Source organism: Hipposideros armiger, unplaced genomic scaffold (assembly GCF_001890085.2).
Source record: "Hipposideros armiger isolate ML-2016 unplaced genomic scaffold, ASM189008v1 scaffold_27, whole genome shotgun sequence".
Lineage (NCBI taxonomy): Eukaryota > Metazoa > Chordata > Mammalia > Chiroptera > Hipposideridae > Hipposideros > Hipposideros armiger.
Window position 1 is genome coordinate 428,157 of NW_017731377.1, and position 15,561 is coordinate 443,717.

Below are 15,561 nucleotides of genomic sequence, written 5' to 3' on the forward strand. Positions count from 1 at the left end.
CATCTTTTCCAACATTTCCTGCCTGAGATGCGTCTTCCTTCCGTCTCTTCCTTCCCATCTCTCATTGACAATAGCTCTTCTCTGACTTGGCCAAAGAAACTCATACCTCTCGCCCAGCCTGAGTCTTACATGATGTATTTCTCCAGCATATAAAAAACCCTAAACTTATAGGAGTCTCAGAATCCAGAAAAGAGGTTCTGAAAGATGCATCCACAGGGTGGCACCTTATTTCCTGTAAGGACAAACTTGGCAAGGCTCAGGCCTCACCTGTCTGTTGGCCTGTTTATCTTCAACCTGTGAATTCAAATTCAGAAATAAAAAAGTTGCCATGGGAATGCATCTTAACATGGATTTTTCTTTTTTGGTTGTTTTTTTAAATTTTTAAAAACTCTGACTTAACCTTTTTCTGTTTGTAAGTCTGACTTGACTGGTGGGTTGGGTGGTGAGGTGTGACCAACTAGGTTATATGGCTACACTTTACACACACTGAATGAGGTGATTCTGAAATTTCTAGGCTTTGTCAAAAAGATATCCAAAGTTGGAGATATATTGTATATGTATTATATATATATAATATATATAAATATATAATATATATAATATATATATTATATATTATATATAATATGTATACAAAACTGTATATTGTATATACTATATAGTATATAATAATATATTTTGCAAAAGAAAAACATATCTCTCACCCAGCCTGAATCTTATGGTGTGTTTCTTCAGTATATAAAATCCCCAAGCTTATAGGATGCCCAAGGGACAATTCAAGAATGCACTGTTCTGGGGAATCCCAGAATCCAGAAAAAAAACCAAAACTTACAGTTACATAATCGTATATAATTATATTATACATAATTATATTATACATAATATATTATATAGTATATTGTGTACATATACACAAAATTCTTGGAAATTATTTATTTAATATTATTTAATAACTTTTTAAAATTAAATAATAAATTATTTAATAATTTTCAGATGGCAATTAAAAAATATGTGAGAGGATGCAAACTTTTTCAAATCCTACTGGGAGTAATGAGCAAAAATGAGCAAAAGCCCTCNAAAAAAAAAACACCTTCATCCCATTTCACCCCCAGGGGAGGGTCACATCAACTGCAGACTGCACCTTGGGCCCCCATCTTCAGGGTGTGGCCGGGACAGGACTCACCGTGGTGACATGGAGAGAGTACTGGTCTTCGTTCTGAGTGAGATTAGCCAGCTGGGACACCCAGCTGAACTGCTCGTCCAGCTGCTTCAGCAGAGCGGAGGTGTTGAACATGTTTTGCTGGTAGGACTGCAGCAGCTCGTCGTACAGCTCGGTGAACTTCTCCGCAAGCTGGAGGGAACTGTTCAGTTCCTGCCGCAGCTGGTTCTGAGCAGGGTTGGTGGCCGAACAGTCTGCCCGAAGATGAAAAACACAAAAGGCAAACATGTGAAGGGGACGCTGAAAAGGGAAGACACACAAATGGAAGCCGGTTCACGCAGCCGGGACCTAAAGCAGAGTTATTCTCAGCGCCAGCCCCCAAACCGTTTGTCGTCAGTCCGGGACAACATAAAGACCTTGTCCCAGAATGAAAATTAACACGCGGCTTCCTTCATTGAGAAAGTCTTGCTCTGGAAAACAGTGTCAGCTGAACTAAACAGTGTACTTAGTTGACATCATTGACTTATCTTTGGATGCAAGACCCTTATCTCCTTGGAGACTGGTGGTGAACAGCGCTGACCACACTCTGAGGAGCTCGGATTTCAGGGCTCTGTGCTCAGACCTGGAGCTGCCTGCCTGTTCTTGCCGCCCCATCAATCATTTCCGGTGAGGGGGAATGCCACTCATAGCTACCATTTGTGTGGTGCCTACGATGGACCAGATACCACATAAGTGCTTCGGATATCCATTGTCTCTAATAATCAGATGTATTCTAACAACGACCAATAATGAATTTTGGTTTTTTCCCCAATAATAAAATTGAGGCCCACAAAAGTAAATCACTTGCCTAAAGTCATAGAATGAACAAATCGTGGGGGCCAAAAATGACTCCTAAAACTTCCTAGTCTGAGTTTGTGGGTCTGGAAAATTCCCCAACCTTGTCTTTTGGGGATATCTGCAGAGTTGGAAATTCTGGCCCCAAGAGCGCATGCGGCAGAAGAGATGGAAAGGACCCTCGAGTTACAAAGCACAGCAGCCTGGTAGCTGGGATCCTGGCTTCCCGTCTGCCCAGCATGACTGGTCACCAAAGTCACCAGGAGAGCAGGGAAGATAGAGTTCATTCTTTTTGGTCCCTGAGCACCCACTGCAGGTTGTCACATTGATAAGAGCTGGCAACTACCCACTATCTCTTTTAAAAACTACTGTTTTTTCTCTCTCTACATTTTTCAAAAATATTCCAAGGAAAGCACATCAAACCCAAGCAAGTCAGGGGAAAGGAGATCTTTGCACACTGAAGAACGGTGATCGTTTATGTTAAATAACTATATGTAATCATTTATATTAAATGATTGTATTAAATGTAATCTTTTGTATTAAAATAAAATGTTAGGTGGGGCAGGAAACAGAACTACTAACAAGAAGCTAGCTTGGAAAACATACACAATGAATAACTGTCACTCTTTTAACCAGGAAATAATTGAAAAATAAGAGAAGTCATTGAGAATGGAGATTCAGTCTAGGGCAGTGGATCCCAAGTGGGGGCAAAGCTGCCCTCCAGGGGACATTTGGCAACGTCTGAAAACATTTTTGGTTATCATGTCTGGGAGGGGGTTGGGATGGCACAGCTACTGGCATCTAGTGGGTAGAGGCCAAGGAGGCTGCTAAACACCCTACACAGGACAGCTCCTGACAACAAAGAATGATCTGGTCTGAAATGTCAATAGTGCTGAAGTTGAGAAATCCCAGGTCCTCGGGCAGTACATGCTCATCTGGTTGCAAGCATCTTAAATAAGAGATAAGTGTTCTCTGATGGAGAAAAGAAGGCAGCTGTGTAGGTAAGCTGTGATCAGTGGCTGCCCATCTGGGCCTAGGTGTCTGTACGTTTTTTTCTTCTGGTCTTAACCCGACTAACTTTCTTGTGGCAAAGTACTATGTAATTTATGCTATTCTAACTATGGCATTTTATGGGAATTGCCCAAGAGGCTTAGCTGTGTATTGATCGACACTTCACCAGACATCAGCCTCTCAGAGCGCTTTATTTTGCAGTGGCTTCTAAAATTATAGGAATGAGGCTAGGATATCTAGCCAGACCCTGATGGCTTGCCCTGGTAAACTCAAAAGTATTAAATAAGAGCAAAGCTGCAAAGTTGATCCTCTTATTTACAAGGGAAACAAGTAACTCTTTCTGAGCATAGACTATTGTGAGCCAGGAAGTGTTCTAGGTGCTTTTATAGATAGCTGTTCTCTCAAAGGAGGAAGAAACAAGGTGGTGTCCAGATCTGATAAAACTGAAGGGAACAGCTGAAGGAAGCTATTCCTTTGCCTCAGGGACCAACCAACCAAAGACAATATTGCTGGGAGGCTAAGGGACCCATGTGTGCTGGGACAGAACACAAAGCACCAGTTAAGAGCACATCCCAAACACTGTGCTCTCCCCCACCCCCTCTCCGTGGGAAGTTACTTAACCTTTCTCTGACTGATTGTGCACCTCTGTAAGGCAGGGACAATAACTGTACCCAACTCAGAGTCATTTGAGGAAATGAGCAATTGTTTGCAACGTGTTGGGGACAGTGCCTGGTAGTGATATTTGCTAAACAGAAAACATACTATTTAAAATGTCATGGTCAGCAGGGAAAAATGAGGATGTCTACTGTGCTTGTCCCTTGGGAAAAGAATAACTGGGGGAAGTCAAAGGATGACAGCTTTCAAAACACGACTGCCTATGAACCACGCGCTGGACGATGCGGTAGGCACTTTTTATACTTAGTCTCCCGACTTCAGGGGGCAATTCTGCACCCTAACCCTCATCTACAGATAAGGGGCCCAGGCGGAGCAAGGCCAAGGGCCTCCCTTGGTGCCACAGCTGGAAGGCAGCCGAGCTGGAACTTGAACTGCCTGCTATCTGACCCCATAAAGGCAGCCCCACTGAGGTACCAGGGACCCAAGGCTCCCCAACTCACCCACTGACAGGATCTCCTGGCACTTGGCACACTGGTCCTTCATCTTCAGGCATCCCGTGGAGTTGTGGCGGATCTCCTTGCACACAGAGCGGCTGTCATTATTTTCTGGAGACACACAGGGAAAAGAGGGAGTCAGGCTGAGGGACCACACGGAGCGACACAGTGAGGGGCCACCCTGATCCCTCGGACCCCTTGCACACCACTCTCTGGAGCTTTGAGATGGTTCTGTAGGCAGAGAAGGTTGGCATTTGCCTGCAGACAAGGGCCTCTGATCAGGGCTCCCTGCAGAAGAACGAGGAGGTGTTTCCCGGGGTTTCCCCAGCTGGGTAGGGCCTCCCTTCCCACCATCTCCACCTGACGAGCCCTCGCCTGCCTCCACACTCCCTTGACCGTTTGCACTTCTCTTTGGCACCACAACCCATGTTGCTCTGCATTTTACCTGGCTCATTTCTCTCCCGCTCGCCAGTCAGCAAGCCCCTTGAAGGCAGGAATGGGATCCTCCTTAAAGTCTCCTTATAACACTGGGATCCCCTGCCTCCACCTCCCGTTATGGATATACAGTAGATGCTGGTTAAATTCAACACGCTCCTGTATTTCCACTCCATTTCAAGCCAAACTACAGCACTTCGGAGATGGAGTCGGCCAACCAACCACCGTCTATTGGTTCAATGAAGGAACTCATTTCTGAAAGCATTGGCTTTTCGTGTCCATATAAGACTTCATTCATTCAAAAAATATTCATTGTGTGCCATTTCTCTATCAGGCCCTAAGGTTACAATCACAAACAGCTTTCTTAACTGTAATATGGGCTTATATAATGTGTTACCAATATATGCATGGTGTCCACAGAAAGCCACCTGAGTTCCCAAGAGAAAGAGTTCTGGTTCTCTAGACAGAGGAGTCAATGCAATGCCCATCAGTTGCGGGAAGGGACATGGTAAACTCAAAAGAACGCAGGCTCCAAGTCCTACAGGGCTAGATTTGACCGGGGACCTTTTGCACTTTACCAGCTGCAAAACCATGGGCACGCTCCTTTATCTCTCCGTCATTGTTTTCTCCTTCTTAAATGGGGTTATACCACCCTCATGGGGTTGCTGGGGGAAACCGAGATGATACATGCCAAGTCCCAGCATAGTTCTTAGCATCTAATGGGTCTCTCAACCAACTGTTAGTTCCATCCCTTCATAGGAGGAACAAGACATCTTTCTAACCTGCTGATAATTCAGGGAAGTGGAAGGATGGCCTATGGAATTGGACATCCATGGCCTGTTGAGCCTGGTGTATCATGTCAAAGAAGGACTGGAACATGTCAGGGAAGTTTGGGGGTCCGAACATGGGGAAAGGCATTATGTTCCGGGCCAAGCGAGACTTGGAATGGAAGAAGGAAGGCCTCCTTGGGGACGAGCCGAAGGGTGAGAAGTGGAAGGTGTCCAGGGGCTCCCGGCTGAAGAAACTATCCTGGAAAAGGTCGTCCATAATACTGGACACCCGGTTGAATCTGTCCTCCATGGCGTCCAGTACGTGGTTCTGCTGCCGGTCATTTTCCAGCAGAGAGTCGATGCGGTCCCCGTTAATCCATAAGTAGAAGGGAGAGCTCTGGTTCAGGAACTCCTCAAGCTGGGACGGGCAGAATGGGGAACAGTTAGGAGAAGCTCACTGGAGTCCCTGCCTCCTCTGCTTCTCTCTTGTTGAGATGGGCCAAGCCCAGCCCCTCACAGCACCCGAGTCTCCTCAGAGTCACACAGCACGTGACCAAAGGCCCTGCTGGGACTGGCTCCCTGGTCTCTGAACTGTCAGGCCAATGCCCTTCCATTCTACCCACCCCGATAGGGAAGCGTTGAGGAAGGCCTGTGAGGCTGAGACATTCACAAGGCCCATCACTTGAGACGAGTCTGTGGTCCTCTTTGGCCACCAGTGATCCCCACCCCTGCTCAGCCAAGGGCCAATTGATGTGCCTTCAGTGAACAGCAAAATTCGTGAGTCCCAATGAGCAAGACCCGCAGGGGAGGATGGGATCAATATTAATGTACTAAAAATTCTTAATTCCTTCTGCTTCTGGGGGCACAGGATTCTGCTCTGCCACAAAGCCATAAGAGTCTTCTAAGAGATGGCCAATAGCTGGCACCAATGCTTTTAATGATTCCACGTTTCTCCACTCACAGCAGACATTACCAATTGATCATGACGCTCTGGACCCAAATGCAACCAGAACTAATCAATTGCATCCGGCATGTGAAATGAAGCTGTGATATTGTGATTTATAATTAGAAATATACAATATACGTCTTCCACACTTCCTAACAAAGAGTTCCTAAAAGCCTTGGAATTTCCAGTGATGAGAACAATAAAGGTGTCTTTTGTTATGTTAATGAGGTGACTACTGGAAGACACCTAAGGATGGAGGCTGGCTGCTAGGGAAACCAACCAGAATTCATGGGTTGGAACTTTCAGTCCCACCCCCTGATTTCTGGGGAGGGGAAAGGGGCTAAAGGTTGAATCAATCACCAATGGCCAGTGATTTAATCAATTATGCTTATGTAATAAAGCCTCCATAAAAACCCCAAAATACAAGGTTTGTGGAGTTTCTAGGGTTGGTGAACATGTGGAGATTTGGGGAGAGCGGCATGCCAGGTGAAGGCATGGACATTTCGCACCCCTTCCTCATACTTCGCCCTATGCATCTCTTCCATCTGGCTGTCCCTGAGTTCTATCCTTTTATAATAAACCTGCAATCTAGCAAGTAAAATGTTTCTCTGTGCTCTGGGTGAGCCACTCTAGCAAATGCATCAAACCGTAGGAGGGGGTGGTCGGGAGCTCCAATCTATATAGCCAGTCAGTCAGAAGTCCAGGTGACAACCTGGACTTCTGATTGGCATTTGAAGTGGGTGGGGGCAGTCTTGCAGGACTGAGTCCTTCACCTATGGGATCTGACGCTATCTCTGGGTAGACAGTGTCAAAACTGAGTTCCACTGTGGGACACCCTACTGGTGTCAGAAACCTGCTTGGTGTGGGAAAAGCCCCCCCACACACACTGGAATTAAGTGCAGAATGACAGAAATATTTTGTTCTCCTCATTCCCCCATTCAGAGCCCCGGCTCTACTCAAGGAGCGTTTTTTTCCCTTTTCACCTGGCGGCCGACCAGCCCTGAGCCGCTTCTGCAGACGCGCGCGTAGAACTTCATGCAGGTCTGTTTCAGGCAGGGCTTACACTCCTCCCAGAGGGCCATCATGGTCTCATTGCACACCTCCTGGGACGCCTTCAGTTTCATTTCAGCATCCTTGGTATCAGTTAGGGCCTCCTACAGGAGGACATGAGGCCAGGTTAGCCACACAGAAACCACAGGCTTTACCCTTCCCAAGGCTGGCCACACGGTGTGCTGATTACCACCCCTGCTCTGGCTCATTCATTCCCTCTTTCGCCTACCTAGAATTCCCTTCCCACCTAGTTTTAAACATCCTCTCATCTTCAAGACCCATTGGTCCCTTAGTCCTCCCCAGCCACTAGAACCCACGTGGACATTTCCTTGTCTGACGCCGCACTTAAGAGTCTTTACCCCAGGATTTACCTCTCACTTATGCCTCACTTCCTATGCTCGGCTTCTGGGGTTTAACTGTCATCTTCCAAAGCTTCTGGGGCTCCCTGAATCTTATGTTTCTATTGGAACCATGGTCCCTGGCATGCAACAGGAATAGGCAGGCTTTCAAAATCAAAGTCACCACAACTACCGAAACTCTCGACCACGTCCATTTCATTCGATCCAATAATTCTAGAAAAATCTATGCCACAGAATTCCTGCAATAAAGGGCAAATCCTTCTGCCTAAAGATATTTGTTCCCATATGCATTTATGGCCTAAATAAATAAATAAATAAATAAAAATTTTTAAAAATTAAAAATCACCTAGAATTAATTCAGATACTCAAAAAACTAGGGAATACACTAAGCAAATCGTGGTACACAAAGGGTAGATAGGTACAGCATTACAAGGGATGTTTATAATAAGTTTTAATAGTATGGTAAGCATTTCTCATGTTAAAAATTTATGGTTTTGAATATAGCCACTGTCACAAAAAGTATAGAGGAAAAAAGTAGTAAGAAACAGATCAGATGTTAACAGTGAATTGTCCTCAAGCATAAGGGTTATGGAAAACCTTTTCCTCGTCTACTTTTCTATATTAAAATCTTGATGAATGAGCGTATTACTCTTCAAAGAATAATGAACGAGACCATGAAGACACTGTGAAGATCTGACCAGGAAGAGTTCGAGTTATGCTCATCCTGCTCTCTGTCCCCTGCTCTGAGCTAGGGAAGGCCACCACACCTTCCACTGAACCAATTCACAGGTGTCAACTATGCCGGTCACTTCCTGTCTTTCAGTTTCACATATTCCTCAGCTAAGAAGTAAGGGAGTCTTTTTCCAAACTTGATGAGCTTTATCAGAAAATCTGGATTGTCAAATATCAAACTCCAACGTTAACTATGAAAATTCGAGAACAACACTTGCCCCTCCCACAGGAGCTATTTGAGGATTCTCATAGAATTGTGAGAACTAATACTGATGCCAAGAAAGGACATTAAGTTTCAAAGAAAGTTAAAGCTGCATCTAAGCCAGCATTTCCTTAAGTGGCTTCCATGAAATTGTGCTAAAAGCTATCAAGAAAAAAAAAAAACTGGATTCCCTGGTCAATTTGTTTGGAAAACACAGGGTTACATGAAGTTCCATGGATTTCTTTTGTGCAGAACTTCTCAGAGCCTTCAAAATGTTTTCACCATGCATTATGAATCCTGGAGGTGGCAGGTGGCCCCATCTTAGTGTCTCCTTCGTAGGGTGGCCATGGGAGTGGGCTTTTAGGGTACCTTTAAGAAGACTATTGATTTTTAAAGTAAGTTATTCGTTGAATCATAGTGTTTTAGTTTCGTTGAATCATGAAGCACAGTCTAGACCTACTATGCTCACTATTGGACTTAGGGGTCTCTTTATGAAGTAGTCCAAAACTTTATAAAGACATGGGGCGAAATACAGTGTGTGCCTGCCTTAACCCCAAAGGTATTACCCCTACTAGATAAGCTCTCTGAAGGTAAAGTGCCCTCCCCGTCCCTCCCTGTGACAGACCCTATCCAAAGCTTACCTTGGAACTTGACCATAGTTAGGGTTTAGAAAAATTTATTGTAGTGAATCTGGGCATCAAGCCCTGGGCCAGGCTAGTAGCAAAAGCAGATCCAAGATCTCACCCTTTGAAGCTTTCAAAAGCAAATAAACTCTCCTGGTTTCTTAACTACAGTCCTAGCATCAGGTGACACAGCCCTGGAAGGACTGAGGGTCACCAAGGCATCCCAGCAGGACACCCCTAGAGGAGCCAGGACTCCACCCTCTCTCCCCTCCAGTGGGTGCGTGGTCACCTGGTTGTTTCTTACCTCTTTCTTCTTCCTGGCTTCCTCTAAGTTGCCGAGCAGTGATTTGCGCTCATCATTTTTGTGTTCCATTAGGGTCTTTATCTGTTTCAGCTCCTTGAGGGAATTTTTAACTTCCTTATTAACGTATTTAGTCCCCTCGGTAGACATTTCTGCAAGAGAAGGGCAGGGAGGCAGAATGAGGCAAGAGATGGCGCTGGAGATATAACCCTGGAACCAGCTGGAATGGTCAGAAAGGCAGTTGGGTCCAGGGACTGTAAAAGCTGGGAATCCCCTGGCAGGCAGCCTTCAGGCCCCAACTTTGCCCTGACACAAGTTCCTATCACAGGGCTCATTGTGGGCCCAGGGTCCAAGAACTGACAGCACCAGCTATTCCGAAACACAAACCACAGGAGCAGGCACACCCCCAGAGGAGGATCAATGGCACTACGCCTGCCCCTGCGGGCTGGAGAACAAGCCTACCCGGCTGCAGAAGACAATTTCAAGGGGGAAAAAAATCCTGGAAGTGTAACCTGTTAAGCATCAAAATATGGAATACTGTTCTTTCGGATACAAGTCTTTCTGGAATTCAGTTTAACCAAACATCTGAACTTTTCTCCAGTGCACGGTGATGGAGACACAAAGATGAATTAATAGCACTGTTCCTCAAGGAGACTGTGACCAAGACGCAACCCTGTGTGACAAATGCAATCAGATGATGTCAATGAAGTGCCAGCTAAAGCACTGAGATAAACACCTCACGTGCATTTTCTTTAATACTGCTGGCACCATCGTCATCCCCATTGCATAAATGGGCAAAAGAAAGCCCAGTGAGGTCAAGATAGTGGCCCAGGGTCATACAGGGAGTGAGTGGCAGAAACAGACTCCTATCAGGGTTTGATCTCAAAGTTTGGGTTTTTAACTACTACCCAAAGGACGTGTCAGCTAGTAGGACGAGAGTGAAGTGGAGGGAGGACTGGTTTCAGGAAAGGCCTGGCAGAAGAGGGGACCACCAGCTGGGTTCTGAAGGATGACAAACCTCGTATTGAATGACAGTTCACTGTCCCTGCCCTGTGAGCAGAGAATACAGAGCATGGTTTCCTGGGTGGGAATGAGAACTCAAAAAAGGGAGTTCCACAAAGGCTCAAACAGTCCAGGCTTCATGGACTTTCATGGAGGAGGCGTGGGTGCCGGGCCATGCAGACTGGGAAGGGAACAGCCAAATGAGACATAGCAGCTAGGAATGGCTTTTGATATACCTAAAAAGGCCTGAAGCCACCTTGACCACAAAGAGCCTAGGCCAGGTGGCAGGGGAGGGGAGGCTCAGAGAAGGGCCCGGCAGAATAAATTAAGACCTGATGCACAGGACAAAATGGTCTTTAAGGCCCTGACAGCAAGGGTGACAAGAGGGACACTCTGGTCTACTTACCCTGGAGCTCTCTCTCTGAGACTTCCTGTTCGCCCAGCACCTGCCCACTCTCCCAGGTCACCAGCAGCCCCACCAACAGAAGTAGAGTCTTCATCTTGCTTCCTTCTGCAGTTCTGGAATCCTAGCACGCCTCTGTTTGTAGAGCACAGGAGACTGTCATGGTAACAGCTAGACAGGCTGCTGGTTTCCGGCCCAGCTTGTCGCCGGCAGCAGCTTCCCAGGAGTCCTGCAGAGACCTTGCCCTGAGCTATCCCCGCTCAGCTGGCATCGCTGCATTTTTATCCCCGGGGGAAGTTGGGAGGAAAGATCAGACTTGCCAACGGACACTTTCAAAAGAAAGTGGAGGCAGTGGGTACCGGGAGGAGCCACAGGGCAGCCGCGTAACACAGAAGAAACAAGGATTCTGGAGTCAGAGCCGTGGGCTCAGGTCCAAGCCTTCCTCTGCCTCCTTCCTCACAATAGGTAAAGATGTCTGAACAAGGCAGACACGCTTTCTGCATCCAGAAAGCAGTCTGATGATGCCGGCTCATATCAGACAAACCCTGAAAACACCGCTCTTAGATCACTCACCTGGCCCTCTCCTGTCCCCCCATCAAGTGGGGACTGCATCCCAGAGCTCAGACAGCCCCGCTGCCATGTGCATCCCTAACCTGGCCACAGCAAGCATCACTCACAGCATTTCTCCCCACTGAGCCTTGGCACCACCTAAAACTGGTTTCAAGGGTCTGAGGAACTGACAGCTAACCCTTTGGGTCACCACAAAAAAATAAATCCATTTGACACCCCTAGTGTGAGACTTGAGACTTGGGGATATACATAAAGAATAAAGCCAGCAGGGAAGGACAATTGTCTTCAGGGAGTAGAGCGGGGAGGGGCAAAGTCAAGGGTTAACGTTGGGACCAAGGGGCACTTGGGCCCTGATGCCTCCCCAGGAGCAGTCCCTCTGAGAAGACATGTGCCTCTGCTCTCCCAGGTCCCTTTCACATGACCCAGTCGCTCTAAACCTTAAAACCACGGTAGGGTGCCCTGCCAAGGCGCTGCTGCCATCACTCTGGGCTTGCTGCCCTGAGCCTGGCGACAGCTGGTCTTACACAATAGACCCTTTCCCAGAAGCTGAAGTTGTTGCATAAAACAGAAACCCCTCCCCTTGTAATCCGCACCTCCCCCCCCCCAACTGCTTATCTAAACTCACCCATTTCCTATAACAGAACGGGGAGGTGGGGTGCCCCCTTCCTGAAATCGTGCACATCCAAAAACCGCTCTCAGCTCAGCGGGCCCATCTGGATGCTTGGGAGAACATTAATAAGACAAGCCTCTCCTGAAAAGTCGCTAGTAAGGCAGCCGAGTTGTGGTTCCTGAACGAACTGCGCAGAGCATAGGAGCAGCGTGGGAGAGGGAGTGGGTCATGGCCTTCCACAAACACAGGGTGGGTGTCTGAGCCAGGGCACTATTTCAGGCCTGCCAGAAGGTCCCCGTCAGACAGGCTTTGCCCTAGCTGCTCACTGAGGCCTGAAACGCCTGAAGCAGGGACAGAGCTTCTGCCAGGCCAGACAAAGCCAGAGAAATACACCATTCCAGGCAAGGCCCCTGGTAGCAATGACTTCGGAGAAACCCTGAAGGCAGGGTATTGGACCCTGAGGAAAGCAGAGGGAGGACAGCCAAAGGCAAGAGCACTGGATGAGGAGTCTGAGAGCTCAGCAGTTAGTACAGGGTCTCCCACCAGGAACCTGGGGCTCATGGGGAGCCATCCAGCTCTGAACCAGGAAAGAGATCAGTCTTCTGCCCAATCCCTCCACCGCAGAGGGGAGGCCGATCCCAGAGACAGGATGGAGCTCCCCCAAGGGAGCAAGCTCGTGGCAACCCCAGGATGAGAACCCAGTTCTCTCAGCTCCCCAGTCCAGTGTTCTTCTCACGATGCTGAGTCACTTAAGTCTCTGAGCCTCAGTTTCTCTGTCTGTAAAATGAACCTGAGGTGAGACCTCAGAGATGTGAATGCGTTCTGTACACACAGGGTCGTATATAATCAGAGTGAATTCTGACTACTTCAGAACTTGATGTAGGACCAAGCGTGAACATCAGCAATATGTCTCGGGGGGAGTGGGAGCAGGTGACAGGTTTGGGGAGGGACAAAGGAACAGACGCAGGCACACAGAGGCCACCTGTCGTCCCTTTCTGACTGTGTGGCTTTGCCTTCGTAAAATGACTGGCTACGAATCATCTGGGGTCTTATTAGAATGCTGATTCTAATTCAGAATCTGTTTTTCTCTAACAAGCTTGCAGGTGATATTGGTACTGCTAGTCCAAGGATGGCACTAGGACAGTGGCAGCACGGCAACCTGCCATCCTGTTGCACTGACTCGCCTCCCCTCTCATCTCCTGGCCTGGGCATCTGGCTGCCAACTTCTCTGATTAGACAAGCCACCCAAGGCCTTCCTCTCCCCACCATTGGGCAGCCCTTCCCCTCCTAGGAGGGCTTAAATCATGCAGAGGGAGCCTCGGGAGGACACGGGGACCTAAGTAAAGCGGATACACAGCTAGTAAGCCACAGGGTTTACAGCCCAGAGCCCAAGCTCCTACCCTACTTTCTCCCCAAATATAGAAAACTAAACCAAAAAGAAAAAAAATATTTCACATGTAATTCACACTCTCCAGAGGCAACTATCAGCGCTGTGGTATAGTTCCTTCTATTTCTTCTGCATTTGTATACAGTCAGATCCTTTACATCCACTGTATCAAATATTCTTTCAAAGCACACTTTTGTGGCTATAGAATAGTCCATTTCCTGATGTATTCTATTTTGCTGTCCCACAAGGTTGGACATTCAAATTGTAATTTCCAACTATTATTATAATGGATATTCTCACGAGCAAAAGTGTCTGTACTTACTTTTAAATTGTCTGTACTTACAGACAATTTAAAGTGTCTTTAAAGTGTCTGTACTTACTCTTAAATTCCTAACCTCTCAATAATAATAATAATAATAATAATAATAATAATAAATAATCAGCTTTTTTTCAGTAGGTCCTGAAATTCTGGAAAGTCAAGAGGCTTTGGTTCTAATCTCAATTCTGACACCTACTTGCTATTTATCTTTGCAGCTGGTCCTAAACCTCCCCAGGCCTCAGATTATCATCTATAAAATGAGACGGTTGAATCAGACGTCTGAGGTCTGATGTAGGTTGTGTGACTTTCCTCTGATGTACCCTAGTACATTAGGGAGCAAAAAGGGTAGGATTTAAGTGGTTGCAACATATACTTAAATCAAAACATCATACTTATAAACACACTACCCAGGGAACTAGAAAATTCTGAAGCAAACAAGATGACTCATGCACGCAAGCTGACAACCACCGCTGAAGATGGTACCTTTACAAGGAAGATGCTGCAGGAAGGCCCTGTGTGCAGGCCGGCTCTGCCAATTCACCAGCGTGGGCCTCCAAGTCTCAGTTTTCCCCATCTTTGCAAAAAGGGGATCATTACACCTGTCTTATTTCCCCACAGAATTGTGGTTGGAGCTAATGAGCTGAGTCCCAGCCTGTGCACCATCCCCAGCAATTTGGCCCCCTGCTCGGCTGCCTGATGATGGGGCTCCAGCCACCTACCTTCCCAGGTTCCCTCTACTCCATCCAAGCGCAGCTCTGCCAGCCCTGTGACTACTAGCGACCGTCCTCTCCTTGCCTACTTGCCACCCTTGCCCGCCCGCCCATTGGTCCCGGTGAGGTTCTGCGGCTCTGCGCAGGGTTAGGAAAGGTAGGGACATCTCACCGGTCAGTGGTACCCGTGCGCTCCTCCTGGCGACGCGGCGTCGTGAGCACAGAGCAGCGCCAGTATTTATAGCGCTCTGCTACGTATACTCCCCCTTTGGGGCTGTCTGCAAACCTGCATGACTCACGCCCAAAGAATGCCGGGGAATGCACCAGGAGCTTTCTGGAAGCTGGCTCGCGAAGGGGGCGGGGGTGCGAGATCTGGTGCAGCACCCAGCCGAGGCGCCGGGGGGCGCAGCAGCACCGCGAAAGACCGCGCAGGCTCCTGGGGCTATAGACCCTGGGAGTCTCAGTGCACAGCTCCCCTGGGGCTGAGAGCTGGGGGGGGCGGGGGGGGGCTGCGCGTTCACCAGGGAAGTGCCTGAGTTAACTAAAGTACACGTACATATTCTTCACGGTTGGAGGGGCCCCACTGCGCTCCTGGCCGGTCCCAGTCCGAAATAAAACCGCACAGTTCCACAGCCATATTGAATGTTAATCTTTCACATTAAACATGTGCCATTCCTCTTGTTTCATTTAAGTAGAAAAGTATCCGAAATAATGAGGGTGGAATGGAAAGGGGTGCTGTGTTGGAGAAGAAAACGTGAGGTATGAAATGCTGACTTCCGGAACCATCACAGCGACCTGCTGGGCAAGCGGAGACAGAAATATGTTTATAGGGATGGACAGTGAGCATACATTTGAGGAACCAGAAGGCCTCTCTGGCTCCTTGATTCCCGGACCTTAAGCAAGTATTGTCCCCATCCACTTGAGACCCAGCTAAGCATGGTGGGCTTCATAGGTGTGGGTCCCTTCGGCCTCACACTTAGTTTGATGCATTACTGTCGCAGTCTTGAAATTCTTTTTTTTTTTTTAGCT

At 47.5% G+C, this 15,561-nt stretch overlaps 1 protein-coding gene across 2 annotated transcripts in view; it reads right to left on the reverse strand.

Annotated features, from left to right (window-relative positions):
* CLU (clusterin) overlaps positions 1-14,812 on the reverse strand; it is an 18,234-nt gene extending 3,422 nt beyond the window's left edge. The window contains exons 1-7 of one of the 2 annotated variants that reach the window (XM_019636192.1): positions 14,705-14,812; positions 10,940-11,071; positions 9,535-9,683; positions 7,248-7,418; positions 5,331-5,736; positions 4,120-4,224; positions 1,184-1,413 (exon numbers count right to left, since the gene is read on the reverse strand). In XM_019636192.1, the coding sequence (XP_019491737.1) occupies positions 1,184-1,413; positions 4,120-4,224; positions 5,331-5,736; positions 7,248-7,418; positions 9,535-9,683; positions 10,940-11,033 (1,155 nt within the window). In that variant the 5' untranslated portion in view covers positions 11,034-11,071; positions 14,705-14,812. Of the gene's footprint in view, positions 1-1,183; positions 1,414-4,119; positions 4,225-5,330; positions 5,737-7,247; positions 7,419-9,534; positions 9,684-10,939; positions 11,072-14,541; positions 14,565-14,704 lie in introns of those variants that run through there. The other variant, XM_019636193.1, reaches the window with a different exon arrangement.
* Between the last annotated feature and the right edge of the window lie 749 nt (positions 14,813-15,561).